The sequence below is a fragment of the Crocodylus siamensis genome, chromosome 6 (assembly GCF_052110815.1).
Source record: "Crocodylus siamensis isolate JL-2025a chromosome 6, ASM5211081v1, whole genome shotgun sequence".
Taxonomy (NCBI): Eukaryota; Metazoa; Chordata; order Crocodylia; family Crocodylidae; genus Crocodylus; species Crocodylus siamensis.
The window spans coordinates 12,065,418-12,084,728 of record NC_143400.1 but is presented as its reverse complement, the minus strand read 5'-3'; the positions used below and the strand labels follow the sequence as shown (position 1 = coordinate 12,084,728).

Below are 19,311 nucleotides of genomic sequence, written 5' to 3'. Positions count from 1 at the left end.
AACAGGAGCTGCCTTCCAAACCTAAGAGTGGGACTGTATCAGACCTCCTTTATGGACCTCAGGGGGAGGCTTCATGCAGTCATGAGCAGAAAGAAGTAGCAAACAGGGAAGCTGGAAGAGGCAGATGCAAAATTTTCATGTGAAGATAAAAGTCAAAGAGGTTTAAAATACACGCCTTCCTTCCTAGGAAATCTGAATTCTGCTTTTATCAGTAATTCAGGGTTACACAACTGTGTCCTTCCTAAGTATGCTGAGAGCAGCAGTTAAGAGACTAACAATGATGATCTTGCTTTTGCTAAGAGGAAGCCCTAAACTCAACCTTTTCACTTAATGATGATCTTGCCACAGAGACTTTAATCTTAATGCCCTTCTATCCTTGTCCTAAGGAATCCTTCTGGGCACTCTGACCTGTTAGTTTCCTGGATCCTCCTAACTATAGCACTGTTAGTATTTCCCATATAAATCAGTCCAACATATGAGGCAAGCAAGGCATGGCCTCTTCCAGCTGTTAATCAAACAAAGCAAAAATCAGTGACTTTTCAAAGTGAAAACATTTCCCAGATGTAAATAATGTTTGTCAGAAAATACTGATTCTCTAGTAACCTTTGCACGCATATTTTATATCCTTTCAAGTAAATACATGAAAGGTTCATGAGTGCTGCACTCCTGCTAAAACTCTGGCAGGATTTTTCATAGTTTTCTGCCCAAGTCCCCCTTCCTTTAAGAAGAACCTTCGGCTCATTTCATACTCCCAGAAGTTTTACCTGCAAAAATTCACATATATTCTTTGCTTTCAGCCTTTAACAAGACACCTTAACTGCTGAAAATGGCTCACCAACCTCTTTGCAGCTTTGCAACCCAGCTTTGCACAAGCACAAGAGAAGTTGCCTTTTCCTGAGGACCTCCATGTATGGGGCTAGACTGACTTGTGGGAAGAGAGAGAGAAAGGAGGGAGGAAGGTAGCAGACAGGTGAGTTCAAAGGAGTTTAGCTATGGGATAAAAACAGCAAAGAGGAGAGCAGGAGAAGAAAGGCAGATGAAGAAAACAATTCCACAGCTCCAACCATACGTCAAGACCTAGTTTAGGGTCTCCCTACACCTGTCAGAAGTCCAGGAGGCTCCTGGAAGGTGGGAACCACTGGTGACATTCATGCCAATGGATAGTTTCTGAGGTTGTAGGGATGGTTTCTGATGATGGTTTCAGGGGATGTAGGCACCACCCTGCTTACCATTTGTCTCCTATGAATCACATTCTTAGGTGAATAACTTTCCTTACACTCTTTATAGGGAGTGTGGGTCCCCACCAAGGGGTAAAGGATTCCAGCAATCAGCAAGCCACCTAAGAGGTGTTGCAACACTGAACCTAAGCCTTCTTCTGGGTTAGCCCTAAATTCATGATCCTGCTATTTCCCACCCCTCTCCCCATTATTGCTCTTTTCTCATTTACTAAAGTTGCTGTCTTGGCACCAGCAATTATCCTTAGATTATGATGCATCACTGTCGGGATCCCTTGGGCTATCCTACTTACCTGGAAATTACTAAGTGTTCCTCATATCAAGCGATTTCAAAGCACTTCAGAAACACTTAATTATTGTGTTACGTGTGCAAAACAATATACTATTATAGTTTAAACACTGTGTTACAGCAATTTGACGCCCAGCTGTTGAGTAACTAGTGTCACCTGAAATTATACATGTCAGGGCTTTTCATGTCCAGATGATCTTCATGCAAGGGTGCTGAAAGAATTAGGCAGTGTCACAGCAGAACCATTGGCAGGACTGAGCACTGATGGTGCTCAGAACAAGTCCCAAAGGACTGGAAAAGGGCCAATGTGGCCCCTATTTTCCAAAAGTGGAGGAAGGAGGATCCGGGTAACTATAGACTGGTCTATCCTTGGGAAAACCTTCAGATAAATTATTAAGGAATATATTTATGGGAGTCCAGCAGGAAAAAGAATTCTGGAGGGCAACCAGCATGGCTTCATAGCAGATAGATCCTGCCTGACAAACCTCATTTCTTTTTATGACCAGGTCGCAAACTGCTTAGACGCAGGAGTCAAGCTGGATGTCATATATTTGGATTTTAAAAAAGCCTTTGATGTGGTGTCACATCCCATTCTCACTAAAAAAAACCCTAAGTGGCTGTGACTTAGATGATTTCACAGTCAGGTGGGTGGCAAATTGACTAATGGGTCGCATCCAGAGAGTGGTAGTGGATGGGTCGGTATCAACCTGGAAAGATGTGGGCATTAGGTTCCCTCAAAGCTCGGTCCATTGACCAGTACTGTTCAATATTTTCATCAGTGACTTGGACCAGGGCATGGAGAGCACATTGTCCAAATTCATGGGGCAAAGTAAAAACACTGGAGGGCAGGGAACTGATTCAGGTGGATTTGCACAGGCTGGAGAAGTGGGCAGAACAAAATAAGATGCAGTTTAACAAAGATAAGTGCAAAGTGCTGCACCTAGGGAGAAGGAATCACCAATACACTTACAGGCTGGGGGAGGACCTTCTCAGCAGCACAGCAGCAGAAAGGGATCTCGGAGTCCTAGTTGACTCAAAGATGAACATAAGTCGTCAATATTACAAAATGATCAATAAAACTAACTGCACTCTGTCATCCATTAACAGGTGCATCACAATCAGGTCTAAGGAGGTAATACTTCCCTCTATGCAGCATTGGTAAGGCTGCAGCTGGACTACTGCATCCAGTTTTGAGAGCTACGCTTCAAGATGGGTGTGGGTAACCTTGAGAGGGTCCAGAGGAGGGCCTCTCATATGGTTCAGGGCCTGCAGGTAAGGTCCTACAATGAAAGATTGAGGGACCTGGATCTCTTCATCCTCCGTAACAGAAGGGATAGGAGATACTCTGTTTACTAGGGTGCTCCTTGGAGTAACTAGAAACAACAGCCATAAACTGACAGACACCAGATTTAGGTTGGACATCAGGAAGAACTTCTTCACGGTAAGGGTTACCAGAATCGGAATGGTCTTCCAAGTGAGGAGGTACTTTCCCCTGCCTTGGGGGGTCTTTAAGAGAAAATTGGACAAACATCTGGCTGGGGTCATATGACCCCAGCACTCTTTCCTGGCCAGGGCAGGGGGTCGACTCAATGATCTACTGAGGTCCTTTCTGACCCCAAACAATCTATGAAATCTTTGTCATTACTCTAATGAAGTCAAGATCCATAGCTTTGGATTTGGAGGGTGGGAGATGTTTTGCTGGTAAGTAACTATACATTTCTTTTCATAATTTTTATTGTTTACTGGTGTAAGTTGGCACAGTTCCATCACCTTCACTGATGCTACGTGAACTGGTACCTGCTGAGAACATAACATAAGAAATGCCATTTATTCCACTATGCTGTCTCCAACAGTAGCAGATGCTTTAGAAGGAGAGCATATGAATAGGTCATTTCTGGTGTGACCCATCCCTTGTTGTAACTTCTCTAGTATCAACTGTCCTTGGTTTGGGATCTCCAAAGATACATTGCTGATCCAGGTAAGAGCTCCGAATGGACTTGTCCTCCACAAGTTTGTCTAATCCTTCTTTGAATCAGGCCCTACATTCTAGCTCTGCCCTCTGTGACTTCTTCTTCTACATTTTCTGTTGCAAAAGGATGAACTCTCTCCTTTGTGCTATGTCTGAATATGTATTTAGCAAGGGGCCCATTGGCTGCCTTGATGTTTAATGATCTCCTGTGACTTTTTTGAGTGCACTTTGATTGTCAAAGGAGAGAGGATGGATAGCATGGTGGGGAAGGAGTACGGTTTGGAGAAATTCAGGCCGAGCTTTTCAAACATGACGCATGATTTCTCTCAACCATAGACACCTTTACGTGGCCTGGTGTTTGTAGGGCTCCAATCACAACCCAGCTTGGATGTACGCACTCAGTGCCATATATTGCATCTTTCATTGTAAGAGGCCTTTTCATTTGCCATCCATCCCTTTCCCTGACCTGGAAGAGGAGCAAAGAACCACTGACTATCTCCTCCTATGTTCCCCATTCCTGGGAGACAGGGCTGTAGGGCACACTGTTGGTTCTCAGATCCTTGGGAGATGGAAGAAGTGTACACCTTATGAACAGAAGTTATTGTGGCAGAAATATTGCCTTAACACAAAAGGGCAGATTTCTTTAGCTACCTAATCCATGCGAGTTTGTACAACTACCTAGGTGCTAGGCACCTAAATATGGACATGGCCTTGCATTTCTTTTCTGTGGAGTCATGCTAGGGTTCTACTCAATTTTCCTCAGTTCATTTCCCTATAATTTTGCAGCAGTCTTCACAGGGAGGGTGATGCCACAGTCATGAAATGTTCAGGCCAGGATGGTGACAAGTGAGGGACACAGATCTCCCACAATTGCAAGACTTTGTCTCCAAGACCCAGAGTTTCTCTGGAGAAAACAAACCTGAATCCATCCCAGGGGTGATTCTAGTCCTGTCAGTTTGGGTGGAGAGTCTAGATTAACCATGTGGTATGACTAACTGGGGGCGTCTACACATGCACATTTACTGAGCAGTAATTTAGGTTACTGCACAGTAACTGAAAATTACTGCACAGTATGGGCGCATGTCTACACATGAATGCCTGTACTGCACAGTAGTTATGGTGATTTATGCCAACTTGGGCATAAATTTTATACCAACATCATGCAGGTATCAAATTTACTCCCAGTTGGTTACTGCACAGTAACACATGTCTAGATGTCTTACTGGGCATTAAATCTGTGTGTGTGGACTGCCTTGAGACTAACTTTAGTCTCAGGTCAGTCCACACACAGCATCACTGTGCTTTAATGGCTTCATGTGTAGACACCAGCCTAAAAACCACTTACTATGCAATAGTTTACTGCACAGTAAATGCACATGTAGACATGCTCAATGGGTAGATACAATGACCTTGGAGAAAGAGTAAATCAGGCTCTGCTTGGGCAGCTTCTACCATCCTTAACTACAAGGGTTGCATCTTTCTCCCTCCTTCATTCATTTACATATTTGTTAATTAGTTTAGGAAGTGGACCCCTTAAGGTGCTTGGTTTCAAAACAAATCTGAACACACTCTGAAAGTTCAGCTGCACCTGAGCTATATAAGTTGCCTCCACCTCTCCATTATATATATTTTGTTCCTGGAATGTTTCTGTAGTGTAGGACAGAGGACTTGCCCCAAATAAATCTGAACCATGTCTGTGCTTTGGGAAAGGGCTGCGAACAGTAAAAAAGGCAATGCCTGCCAGCCAGGTCTTAAAGAAAACTGCTGTGCAGCAAGTCAGTGCAAGCGGGTGGAGACTGCTGGCAGAAATGTGAATGTTAAAGGCTTTCAGCAACCTGCCCAGAGCAAAACATGAATTCAGAAGTGCAATTTTTGGTCAAAGTCTCTTGGATTTTCCCTTACATTACTAACTGTGTTTTTCCATGTGCAGTTGTTAACTCTAGTACAGGTCACCAGAGTACGGATACACCAATGTGCATAAATCATTTATTCCATTCTGCGTGAATCCTACACACATGACAATCCATTCAGCTGAAGACACCATATAATTGTAAGTTCATATAAATCGATGCCTAGTTTCAACCCTCTCTATGGAAAGGAAACGCCATATAACCAGATGAGTGTGAGCAATGAACCCATTTTGACAGAACCATGACAGAACAAGGAACAATGGTCTCAACTTGCAGCAAGGGAGGTTTAGGTTGAATATTAGGAAATAACTTTCTCACTAGGAGGGTGGTGAAGCCCTGGAATGGGTTATCTAGAGAGGTGGTGGCATCTCCCCTCTTGGAGGTTTTTAAAGCCCTGCTGGGACGATGTAGTTGGGGCTGGTCCTGCTTTGAGCAGGGGGTTGGACTAAAATGACCTCCTGAGGTCCCTTCCAACCCTCATTTTCTATGATCCTATGATTTTGTCTTTGGAAAAAGCTCAGGACAATGTACATCTCAGACTTCAGCTGAGTAGCTTCAAACCTCTTTCCCACAAAAATTGTTTCTCTTGCCTTCCTTTGTTTGCATCCTTATTGTTTAATAAACTTGTTGTCTTTGTGCCATGCTTTATCTCCAGATTTCCATGTGTCATTGCTGTGATCCCCAGGGCTATAGCAGTTATGTGGGAAATGTCAAGGCTTTCCTGGAACAGAAAGCATCAAAGGGTTTCACAAACACTTGTGACTGTTGCACATGCAAAAGAAAAAAAACCACAACAAAACCTGTTGTGTAATTACACTGTTAATAACTCTGTTCCTGCAATACCACACCCCAACACTGAGTAATAGTTTCACTTTAAAATATGGTATCCATGTTATTCCTCTAAACAGGTACTCAGCCTTGGAATTCGAAGCTACTCCGTGTTAATGAAAAAGCAGCATTGCCTTTGTCTGCAATTTTTAAAATTGTCAGGTCAAGTACTCAGCTAGTGTAAAATGGCTTGGATTTGGGTACAACAGTGTGCCGGAGGGGCATTTCATCGTGTGTCACACCGAATGCATGCTTTTATGAAGTTTGACAGTTTTAGAGCATGTCTTGTCTTTGAAAGGGGCCACATTTATTTAGTTGATGGGGCTGGGAATGAGGATAGAGGGGTATTTAGCTCCCAGAATTGTGGAGCTCCTTTGTGGCTGAGCTAGAAACTTGGAGCAGGATACTGCAATTTCTTTCATACAACACATTTCAAACTAAACTATGCACCTTGGTTTTGAAAGGCAAAATAACGAGGGGAAAAAAATCTTTGCAGCAGGAAAAGGAGTAGCAGCAGTTGAGGAGCACAGACTGCCCTTACTATGTTTCTCACATATAATGTGCACTGCAATTTCCTGCAGCTTCTTTTTTTAGCCTAGAAAAGGTGTGTGTTGCATGTGAGAAAATGTGCTGTACGTCTGGATCTACATGTCTTGGATGACATTTCTCCCTGAATAGGTATTTTCACCTTGGCATACTTGCCTCATACTTGGCATATATGCCTCATACTTCAGCAGCTAAAGCCAAACTTTCCCACAAAGACCACATTAATTTCCTTTCTTTGTTAATGATACATTCTTACTGCTCATTTATTTAATTAATCTGTGGCTTTTACAACATAAGTTATCCCCAAATTCGGAGGAGGGTGTTCTGAGACTTCCTTGAATAAAGCATTTGAAAGCATTTCAGATCAACGTAGTTATGAGCCAGGGTTTTTCCAACTCCCTTTGTTTTTTTACCTAGTCTCCTTGAAATCAAGCCCGTGATTTGACTCCAGTCTCTCTAAATATCATTTTAGTACCAGATTTTACTGGGGATTGAATGCTGCAGGAGCACTTTGATATTCTTCAGTAGTAAGGTCAGTGCTAGTGGATAGCGATATTTTAGTGTTTAGTTAGAACTTCAGCTGACTTGTTCTTTCTTCAGGCCACAGGTAGCTTCTAAGTTAAAAGGTGTCTGGCTAAAATTCACCATTTGGACAGTTTATCCCACTTCATGGCTTTTATATTTTCTCTAGAATATCTCATGCTAGGCACAATGAGAGATGGGATTCTGGTTTACATGGCCCGTTGATGTGATGATCACAGGGTTATAACTCGCAAGCTTAGATGGATGTCTTCAGCTAAAGTCAGCTGACAAAGCTCCATCAAACTCAGTGGAAGTATGATCATTTAAACTAGTTGAGCAGATACCTACTCTTTAGTATTTTGTATGGACAAATGTTTCTGACTTGTAAAAACCAAAATGTTGCACTACGACGATGAACAGAGGCAGTTAGAAAGCTGAGACTAAATGTCAACAAAGACAATATTAGTAGCATAAAAACTACTATTAATTAATAATATTGCTGACATTGACTGGTAATAATTATTCTTATTATTATAGTTATCAATGGTTAGCAACTAACATCGTTATTAATATTAATTGGTATTAATATTTATAGTAGCCCCACATTTCTGTGCACTGTAATTTTCTATTCATACTGAAATCTGTTCAAGAAAGGAAACAACCCATACACTTTCTTTGTACACTATTTAGCTTCACTCAATCTCCAGTCTCAGTTAGGGCATCTAGAAGCTACTGGAATTCAGATGATAAGTAACTCACGGGGTATTTGAATCCCCACTTATAGATTCATAAATTCATAGATGTTAGTGTCGGAAGGGACCTCAATAGATCATCGAGTCTGAACTCCTGCATAGGCAGGAAAGTGTGCTGGGTTCAGATGACCCCATCCAGATGCCTATCTAACCTCCTATTGAAGACCCCCAGGGTGGGGGAGAGCACCACCTCCCTTGAGAGTCCATTCTAGTTTTTGGCCGATCTAACTGTGAAGAAATTCTTCCTAATGTCCGGTCTAAATCTGCTCTCTGCTAGCTTATGGCCATTATTTCTTGTGACCCCCAGGGGCACCTTGGTGAGTAGAGCCTCACCAATTCCCTTCTGTGCCCCCATGATGAATTTATAGGCAGCCACAAGGTTGCCTCAACCTTCTCTTGAAGAGGCTGAAGAGGTCCAGGTGCCCTAATCTCTTCTTGTATGGCTTGGCCTGCAAGCCCTTAACCATATGAGTGGCCCTTCTCTGGACCCTTTTCAGGCTATCCACATCCCCCTTAAAGTGTGGTGCCCAAAACTGGATGCAGTACTCCAACTGTGGTCTGACCAGTGCCTGATAGAGGGAAAGTATCACTTCCTTGGTTCTGTTTGTCATGCATCTGCTGAGGCACAATGAAGTGCCGTTAGCTTTGCTGATGACTTCATCACACTGACGACTCATGTTCATCTTGGAGTCCACTAGGACACCGAGATCCCTTTCCACTTCCATGCTGCCGAGCAGGTCATTTCCTAGTCAGGGGTAAAACAACTTAAAATGGTCATGTGAAAAAAAAAAAATGAACCCTTTTCTTCTGCCTCCCTGCTTTGAATCTGCTCAGCCCCGCTCTGTCTTCAGACTCTGGCTGCTGGATCCACCTGGCCAAGCTAAGTGACTGGGCTGTAAAAAGTCCATAGGGAGGGGGGAACGCACTCTTCCTTTGTCCTGAGTTTCCCACCGAACAACCTGTGTGACCCTGATCCCTTCACCTGAGGATGCTGATGACTTTTAAAAGGATTGGTCTGCATCATATAGTTCCTATTTTTGGTTGGAACTTAGTGATGAGGTCAAAAAGGTTATAAAAGGGGTCACTCCATCCTGAGGGAGGTCAGTCATTTTGGGACACTGAAACAAGCAAAAAGCTTCCGGAGTTCTATCAGTCTCTGGATGAGCATGTGACTTACTTGAAATTTAGCCAGTAAATTAGGGTCATATAACTTTAGCCACATGTTACAAAGGGCCAACAAGCCCATTCTGTTTTGCTCAAGGTGTTTTACTTTCAGTACTTCTGTGTCATGTACCATCCTCATCTTCTCCCTCCGTAACCAATAAAGCTACCTGCTACAGCATGCCTCGCTGTGGATGCTTAACAGGGCGAGACTAGCCTTTATTAGCTCCCTTTGCTGAGGTAGCTAAGGTGAGCATGGCTTTTTACTTTCCTCCAGTACAGGAGGCTCCTTTTGAATGCTCCAGACTAAAAGAAGCACCCCAAAATACCATGGTGGGCTGAGCACCCCCAAGGGTCTGCAGGGTCTATGTACCAGTGACCAAGGCCCGGGTGGTGGCAGTGATTACCTTAGGCTTGCAGGTGTACTCCAGGAAGGGGGATGGTCAGCTGTAGGTACCCCAGGGGAGAGACCCAAGATGGGTTTTAGTTGGGCAAAATAAGGCAGTGGCTCAGCATAGTAGCGCCCCTTTTTTGTCCCGCCACAGGTTGAATATGCAAGTGGCTTATCAAACTCCACAGCTGCAATGGAGGAAGAAGAATAGCTTAGTCGGGGATGATCTCGACTTGAATGTGGGCCTGGACTAGATGACATCATGAAGTCCCTTCTATCCCTATTTTCCTACAGTCCTATGAAACACATCACATTGGAGTAGGTGCTATGTCTCTGAACAGAGGGCCAACTTCAGGAATTTACAGTGTTCAAAAGCTGTTAATGTCTTGAAACAAGGAGAATCAGGCCCCTTTGGTTCCTATTAGCACTGTGCAGGCTTCCTGTACACAGGTGAATTTTGATCATGTTACATATATTTTAGTCCTCAAGCTCTTGAGTGATAGTTTTCCTTCCTGGAGGGCTGTGGTTACAAATCTCTAAGCTACAAGAAATAATTAAAAGGCTTTGAACTTGACTATGTTTTCCTGCCCTTAGTATTATTTTCTTGCGGTTTAGAAGTAATTACCTTCTTTCAATTATTAAGTATGCCTTATCCCTTTTTTCAAAAGATAACTGTTCAGGGCATATGAACACTGCTCTTAGAAAAAAAAAATCTTTCTTAAAAATGTTAAAGGTTCGCTTGATTCCCAATGGCCTATTGAGCTGGCATAAGGGAAGCATATGTTTCTGGACAGCCTGGTGCTCAAGGGAGTCATAGAAAGCATCATTGTCCAGAAACATCTAAAAGGTTTTCTAAATTAAATAGTTAATTTCCTTTGACTGACATTCTAATTGTGCTACCAGCACTTTTCTTCCTGTGTCTATTCTGGAAGAATGCAAAGCCCTGCATTTGTTTAAGTAGTTGATTTTTGTTCAGACTGAGCCAGGGTGAGCTAAGAGACCTAGTTAGCCATGTTAGTCTGAAGTCAAGTACTCAGCATCTGCTGAAGTGAGCTTCAGCTCACAAAACCTTGTGCTACGTATGTAAGTATGTATATGCACACACACTCTCTCTTTCTCTCTCTCTCTCTGGTTAGTCTATAAGGTATAAATCTACCCTGCCTTCTACCTGAGTTAGCTAAGCCAAATCTAAATGTGACCTCTTTTCTAGTCATAGAATCACAGACAATGAGGGTAGGAAGGGACCTCAGGAGGTCACATCTAGTCCAACCTCCTGCTCAAAGCAAGACCAACCCCAACATCCCAGCAAAGGTTTTCTCTACCTGGGTCTTAAAAACATCCAAGGAAGGACACTCTGAACCTCTCTGGAGAACCTGTCCCAGTGCTTTATTACCCTCCTAGTGAGGAAGTCTTTTCTAATATCTAACCTCAACTTCCCTTGCTGCAACTTGAGACGATTGCTCCTTGTTGTGTCATCTGCTGCCACTGAAAACAGCTCAGCTCCAGCCTCTTTGGACTCCCCCTTCAGGTAGCTGAAGGCTGCTATCAAATCCCTTCTCAGTATTCTCTTCTTCAGACTAAATAAGCCCAGTTCACCCAACCTCTCCTTAGAAGTCATGTACCCAGCCCCATAACCATTTTTGTTGCCCTCCGCTGGATTGTCTCCAAGAGAAGGCTTCACACTTGTTATTCTTCTCTAATCTCTCCATAGAGTCAGGGCCTATATTGTCCTTTCCTCCTTCTCAGGAACTCACTGGGGCTCTGATCACTGGAACAGGCTGCTCAGAGTCGGTTTTGATGATAGTTGCAGGCTGCCTGTGCAGACCTGGCCTAGCTGGATGGCGTGTTTCTCTCTGCATCCGGGCATTGGGATTTGCCGGTCATGACAGATGATACCTTATGCTGAGCAGAGCAGCCTCAGAATTATTTGCTGCAATGACTCCATGCATTCCTCTCTTTATTTGTTTGCATACTTATTTTCTGCTAATTTAATTTAGATTGAAATCTTAATGGCATAAATTATTCTTAAATTATGCTGTATATTTGGGAGGCTGCTGTGGGCAATATCACTCATCTGGGATGTTCTGAGGCTTCCTCAGAACAAAGGCCTTCAAAGGTTTCTATCATGATTACTATGTTATACATGCAAAGTGCTATACTATAATAATATTAATAATACTTTGTGGGAGCAATTATTATTACTCACCATTATTAGTGAGTAATGGTTACATTTTAAAAGCATCCTGATAAAGTTGGGTATGACATTTTCCTAAGCTCACCATTTACCCCCTGGGGGTTCAGGATTCTTTTATTTTCTTTAAAAAGTCAATATGCAATTTTTTCAATAAATGGATTTTTAAAAGCGATGGGACTTTTAACAAGGTTGAGTAAGTTCATGTAGCTCCATCGCCCTGCTATAAACCAGCAGGTGATGTGACCTTGTATTTCACAAAATATATTTCTCTGCAACTGTTGATGATAATCTTTTCTTTCTACTGCCTTTTTCTTTCTACTGAACTTGCTCCTTAGACATGGCTGCAGATTTATTTAAGCCTCCATCTTGAGATTTCTATGTCTTTCACTAAGATGCCTAGAGAACTGAAGTAAAGATACTTAAAAAGACTCAAGAGTCCTGCAGTCCCACTTGAGAAGTTTTGGGCTCAGAAGCCCTAGCTCCAGGTCATTGATCACATGCACTCCAGAGTGTGGAGATGCTGGACTTACAGCAAACCTTTTACAGTGTTTCAATGCTGGGCACTGAAAAAGGCTGGAGGCTTGAAAATGTGAGTGACCTTGTGCTTTGATGGACAGCTGGAGACATCTTTTGCACATCAGTAACCTCTCTCTTCTTCAGTCTACTCATTTATTACATGGGGTATTAAATGTGAACTCTTGGAGGGTATCAAGCTATTCATTTGTATTTTTTCCCTTAGAGCTCCACTAATAATAATAATAGCTAAGTATCTACCAACTTGGTGTCTCTCATGCGTTGGGTACTGACCATCCTGGAGAAAGGATACAGGGCCTGATGAACAGGCCCAAGGAGGCATGGAGGCTCTACTTTGTAGAGACATCAGTTAGTCCTGCTTCCCAAGAAAGCCATCTTTGGTGGGTTATCAACAGGGCACTGCCTTCAAGATTTTAAGTCTTCATAAAACACTGCACTATTTTGCCCACTTCCACCTTTCACCATAGCCCAGAAGCAGACTGACAGTATCCGGCCTGCAGATTTCCTGTTCTGTGGTTGCTCATGATTTTTGGATCAAAAGCTTTGATTTATGGGACTGACGGTCCCTTCGGAACTCAATATGTGATGATCGTATGGTGACATCCATCCTGCAGGAGAGAGCCTGGGCACCTCTTCCATTCCACTTCAAAGACGTAAGTGGTGCATAAATCCCTGCTCCTTAGCCAGGAGTGAAGGCTGCATTGATCTGAAACCAATTCAGATCACTGGAAAGACGCTTCTAGGTTTCCACCAGCCCACCCTGCATAGTTCAGGCTGAGGATATGAAGTGTGAAAAAGCCTCCTACCAGCATAGATGTTACCAGGGTAGAATCCATATTTCCCCCATTAGATACAGGCCTGCATTTTAAGTGCTAAAATAAAATCAGTGCTCTGAAACCTGACTATGAGCTTTTGTTCAATCAAATTATTCAAAGAACTGATGATGAAGGTGGTTTCATTCCCATTGCAACTCCTCCAAAGTCACCCAAACCATGTCAATTATTAATATGGACTTGAGATGAAAGGAAAGTGCAGGGTTATACGTGCATATGTTGTCCTGCAGAGCTCAGAACTATCTAGCAATCACAATGAGCAAAAAAGGATTACACCAGTGGAAGGAATGGCACCTGCAGCAAAGTCTGTTTTGTAACAAAATAAAATAATCATTTACAAAGATGCCTTGAATCCCTCAGGCAGTCTGGGGAACTGTATAAAAGAGCGAGCAACTGAATGCTCTTCAACTACTTCTCTTCTCTCGACTTCGCCTCTCTAGAGAGCTGGGTAAGATCCATTTGACTCCTCTTTATAACTGCTGAAGTGTCGCTCTACAGGGAGTTTTTTCCGCATGCTATACAAATACTGTTCTCGTTATCAAGAATCCTTCTGCAATGAGTCCATTGCAGTAGGAGGCTTTTCAAAGTTAAGATTTGGACTTTCAAAGTCATGTCAGGGTTATTCTTAAGTGGGCATAGGATATCGAGATTCCTTGGCTAGCTTTGGAGAGTCTCACCTTAAAAGCACTTTGAGGCAGGAGACTATTCTTTGAAGCTATTTTCAGGATGTATAGTGTCCAAATCCTTAACTGATTTGGACAGAGAAGACTTCAATGCTGCTTTGCACCAGCTGGGAGATTTCACGCATGCAATGATGGAAATTGGTTTTCATACAAACCACTGCTTTTCTGTTTATTCGTATGATACCACTGTTAGACCCGTATCTTGAGCTGGTGTTGGTCAGTGTAACCTGGCAGCTGTCACTGGAAACCATTCCATCCAGCTGCAGGGAATTTATGCATTTCTTTGACCAGGAGAAACTCTATGGAAGGGATTGCTATTGTTAACATTGCACCACCAGTAATCCAGGCTGTAAACTTTTGGCAGAGTCTAGGTCGAAGCCCCAGTTTGGGTTTGTCATATAACCAGTGCAATGGGGCCTGGTTCTTATTCAGGGCTTCTTAGTGATGCAGTAATTCAGTGTATAGCCAGTAAACCACAAGCAAAAGGTTCCTAAGTATTCATTTCAAGCTCTTCCACTGGCTCCTGAAGTGACCGAGTATGGGCCTTCCTTTCTCTGCTTAAGCTGCCCTTTGTATGAACCAAGAACATCAGTTGCCTATTTTTACACTGTATTTGTTAGTGCAGAGACTTCTACAATGCTAAGTTTCCATGTAAGTGCTCTGGAGCAATTTTATCTATGTTTCAAGACACAAAAAGGAGGAGTAAGGTGGGGTGCGTTTAATGGGCAGTCTATTATCTTTCTTTCTGCCCATCCAAAGGGAGTAATATCTCCATCAACATCCCTGAGAACATTCCCCTACTGTCATATTTAGCTTTGAACTTCCCAGTTATGCATTATGTAGGCACATAGGCCTAAATGCTCACAAAAAATGACTGAGTTTCACCCTGAACTGGGTTCAGTTTTTTGCCCCGCTGTTTCTTCTGGAGGATGTTCCAGCACTTCTCTGCTCTCACGGTTCCTCTTCTCCTGTTGGTTTCTTTTAGGTTTATCTCCACTGCAGCAAGATGTCTACATCCGGGGCCCTGTGCTGTTACCCACCCCAACCCCCGTGTGAGGTGACCTGCCCGCGGCCATATGCCGATGCCTGGAACGAGCCCTGTGTGAAATCCTGCGGTGACTCCAGAGCCGTGGTCCACCCACCCCCAGTTGTTGTCACCTTCCCAGGACCCATCCTCGCCTCCTGCCCTCAAGAGAGCTACGTGGGAACCTCTTTACCACAACTCAGTGGCAGCTTATCTGGTTCTGGGGGCTTCATTGGTTCTGGAGGTGGTTACGGAGGGTCTCTGGGTTACAGAGGCAGTCTAGGTTACGGAAGCTCTCTGGGTTATGGAGGCTCTCTGGGTTATGGAGGCTCTCTTGGTTATGGAGGCTCTCTGGGTTATGGAGGCTCTCTTGGTTATGGAGGCTCTCTGGGTTATGGAGGGTCTCTGGGTTATGGAGGCCCTTTCTGTGGTCTTGGGGGACCTATCTGTGGTTATGGCTCGTACGGTGGGTCATACAGTTCTGGATTGTCATCATATGGTGGTGGATACTCATCGCCTTTCTATTCCCGCCGGTACAGTAAGTACCGCTATGGAAGCTGTGGACCATGTTAAACCCAGCAAGAACGTCCATGGCACAGAGAATAATCAGGAAAAGGAAAACAAGGCACAGACTCATGAACAAGCGGTGGGGCCTGGTTTTTAGAAGTGCTGAGCATCTACTAAAGTCAGAGGAGCAGTAAATGCCGAGCACCTCTGAAAAAAACAGGCCCCAAAATAGAGCTGGGCAAATATTAGATAGTTTAGGGTGCCTAAATTTCGCTTAAGTGTTTTTAGTCTTTTAATTTTGGTCACTTTTTAAATAGAAGCACCAAAAAAAACCCCCCAAAAAATCAAAGCAAAAAGTCAAGCAACTTCATTAGGCAAATAATGAACACACTAATGTTTTGGTGGTTCTGAAATGAAATTCTTCATTTAAAAACATCAAAGACCTTCAGCATTTTTTTACAGCCAGAATGATTCACTGAATTCAACCCAAAGCAGCAAACTGTTTTGCTTTCCCTGTATATTTCAGCAAAATTAGTTTTCAGCTAAATTTTGCCCAGCTCTACCTTTAAATATGTTTTGCATGTTACATTTTAGAGCCATGACAATTTCTGCTTATTTTTTTCCAGCTATATACTTTTCCCACTATAAAATCAATAGGTCATAATTGCAACTACACTAATTTTTGTCCTCTGCATTGCCACTGTAGTTTAATAGGGCCTTACTGTTTAGGAGACTAAGTTCACTTTTGTTCCAGTGTTTCTAGGAATATGTAACCACCAGTTTGTGGCTTTCAGCATTGCTTAAGAACATGTATAATGGAGAAGCTGCTTAGTACTTGCTTTCTCTGCTATTATTTGTCCTATTGAAAAGCAATCTGGGATTAAATAAGTACTTTGTTAAGGGCTGGGGGGAAGGGATGCGATGATCAAACTCTGCAAAGAGCTGCAACAAAGAGAGCAGAATGTCTTGTGAAAAATACATTGCCTTTAGTCCTTGAAACTCTGGAAATATTCTTTATTTTTGTATTACTCTGTTCTAAAACTGTAGACTCCACTTCTTGTTCGCATTAAAAATGGTGCTGCAATGTAATATCAGTCTTCTGGTTTTCCCTTCTCTGCAACAGCTAAATGACAAGCCTCTCTGTGGGAAATAATTCCCTTGGCCAAGGCCAAGCATGTGGGTTATGCCTTCCCAAGTGCTACTTATGGCCTTTAATGAAAGGGGACTCTGGTGCCTTCTATGGGTTGATAGCACTATGGAGGCCTTCTAAGAGGCCTGTGTTAGCCACTTTTCAGTGGTGATGCTATTGAGTAGGAAGATGACTACTCAGTCTGGGACATGCATGTGGTTAGGATGGGTTACATCTTAGCTTTTGCCCTCAATGGGAAGTCCATACACTTCCCTTACTTTTTAACAAACTCTGGACAAAACTTCCTTCTGGGCAGGCAGCCAGCACTAACCTTCCTACTCAAGCCTCGTAGTTGGGATTTACTATTTAAATTATATGATTTAAATTATAATAAGAGACAGATTTGCACAAGTAAAAGACAACTGCTGCCAAAGCCTTCCTGATTATGCAGTTCAAGTTTCCCAGACTCGTTATTAGACCCTCCCAAATGCAGAGGGTGGGAAACGTTAAAGCCAAATAGCTAGTGCGAGGCTCACATCTGGAGGAGAAGACTCGCTCTCCTAGGATCAGGAGCTCTGTTCCAACAAACAAGTTTCTGTTTGCTCTGAGTTTCCCCAGCTGAATATCCTGTGCCCTATGCAGGGGGAAAGGCATGGGAGGAAAATGTGGAGATAAGCAGCAGTAACAGCAAAGTGGGGCATTCACCGTGCATGAGCCTGACTGATCTGCCAAAGCCAAGCTGAATCACTGATTTACAACTAGGAGCTGCTCAACAAAGTAGCACCTGGTGGAGCTGTTTGTCAGAATTTGAGCAGAGAGCGGTGGCGAGCCGTGTTCAACTGAAATCGGGCAGGGAGCACAATAGAGTTGCACTATATAGAGTAAGTCAAGCAGAGAGCTGTGCATGGATGAGCTTGCCGATACTGAGGTTGACTCAACCAGGGAATGCAGTTTCCAGGGCAAGAGGGAGTGATAAGGGCATGGACAAAGCATTTTGAACCACTTGGAAAGGGAAAGTGGGAGCTAGCTCCTGGGAGCGAACATCACCTGTTGTGATCTGTCACATCTATACAACCCTAAATTGGCCGGTGACCCTGAATAAAACAAGGTGAAAGTTGCAGTGGCTTGGCTATGCTTGTATCACTAGAGAACCATGCTGACCCAACACTAACAGCTAATATCATACCCTGTAATGCTGGGGCAATTGCTGTGTAGCCTGACATTGGGAAGAGCTGATTCCAGTCTCTTTTGCATTGTTATTTCCAAGCATGTTATCTCTGGCCCCAAATAAAGACTCCTGGATTCTTGGTTCCCAAAGGATTTGAGTGCTGGAAAAGAAAAACTGTCATCTGCCAAAAGTGATCGAGGGATTTTTATTATATTAACTGGAGCAAAAGCAAGCGCACACTTCTAGGTGGGGACACAACCTGGAGATGGGGTTATTTGTCTAGTAAGACAGTAAGAGACACAGAGTCTAGCCCTTGGTATTGCCTTGAGCACCTGGTTAAATCAGGGAATATTTAATATTTATCATCCCCTGCCCCATTCTGCCATCCAACTTTAATTCTGCCTCTGGAGAAAGCAATAGGCAATGTGATTTTGGTTATCTTCATGCTCATACAGTCGGTCATACAGTTCTGGATTGTCATCACATGGTGGTGGATGCTCACTGACTTTCAAACCAGTCCTGCTGTTGCAGTGAGCCCCAGAACGTGATGCATAGGCAAGAAGGGAAGGTAGTGAATTTATCAAAACCACAGAAATTTACACCAGTTGATAATCTGAACTTACTAATTATTTAAAAGGAGAGAAATCAGCTTCTGGATGCAAGTCCCTAAGTGCAACTCTAGTGTAATTTCTTATATAATTCATAGAGAGAAATGAAAGCCCCAGTTTGGAAAGGTCAGATATAAATCCTCCTTCCTGAGGTCTAAATCCGGGGTGGGGATGAGGAGGAAATTCAAGGTAGTTTATTTAAAAAATGTACCACATTAGTGTTCTCAAACTTTCCCCGTGAAATACCTGGAACTGGATGCTATCAAAGTGACACAAGGCAGAAATTGTCATTGCTTTGACACAATGCATTAATTAATTAAGCCCCATCCTTGGGGTTTTTCAAAACCTGGCTAGATAAAACTGTGGCTGGGATGATCTAGTTGGGGCTGGTCCTGCTTTGAGCAGGGGGTTGGACTAAACGACCTCTTGAGGTCCCTCCTAACCCTAATCTTCTATGATTCTAACTCCTACTTTATAAGTATACGGCTAATAAACAGGCATCCACAGCCCCAGTTCACATATGTTATTGTGGATCCAAGGCAATGAGTGAGTGTATCGCCCCAAGGGAAACAATTGAAAGTTCCCAAAGGATTAATACATCAACAGATACCATCAATGTACAGAAGCAGTTGACATGCTCTGATTAAATCTTAACAAGGAAAACATGTGTTAACAACCTTGTCCCTGCCTTGCTCTGTGTTATAATTTTCTAAACCAGCATGAAGCGCTAGAGGTCCACAACAAAATACTCTCTATTTATCTACCAGAGCCAGTGCATCTGATTCATCCCTGTTCCTGAATCTTCATCCTTCCATGGGTTTTATAGGAACAGTTCTGAGAAACTACAGTATGGAAAAGAAAGTAGGGAAAAAAAAAACCCAAGCATACAAAAAAAATTCAATTCAGCGGAGAGAAATGAGCCAGGAAGAGGAATGTGGAGAAAATGAGCAGTTTTGTGGTTAAAGGATTGGATTGGAAGTGTACAAATACTTCCTGAGTCCTAAAGGTAATCTGCAAAGCTGCTCCCC

The 19,311-nt window shown here is 43.1% G+C and overlaps 1 protein-coding gene across 1 annotated transcript; it reads left to right on the top strand.

The window, feature by feature from the left end:
* The first annotated feature begins 13,561 nt into the window (after positions 1–13,561).
* Positions 13,562–15,609, top strand: LOC149861082 (uncharacterized). The gene is made up of 2 exons (XM_090053156.1): positions 13,562–13,612; positions 14,833–15,609. The coding sequence occupies exons 1-2, from the start codon at positions 13,562–13,564 to the stop codon at positions 15,442–15,444; spliced, it is 663 nt and encodes a 220-aa protein (XP_089909282.1). The 3' UTR covers positions 15,445–15,609.
* Positions 15,610–19,311: the final 3,702 nt, after the last annotated feature.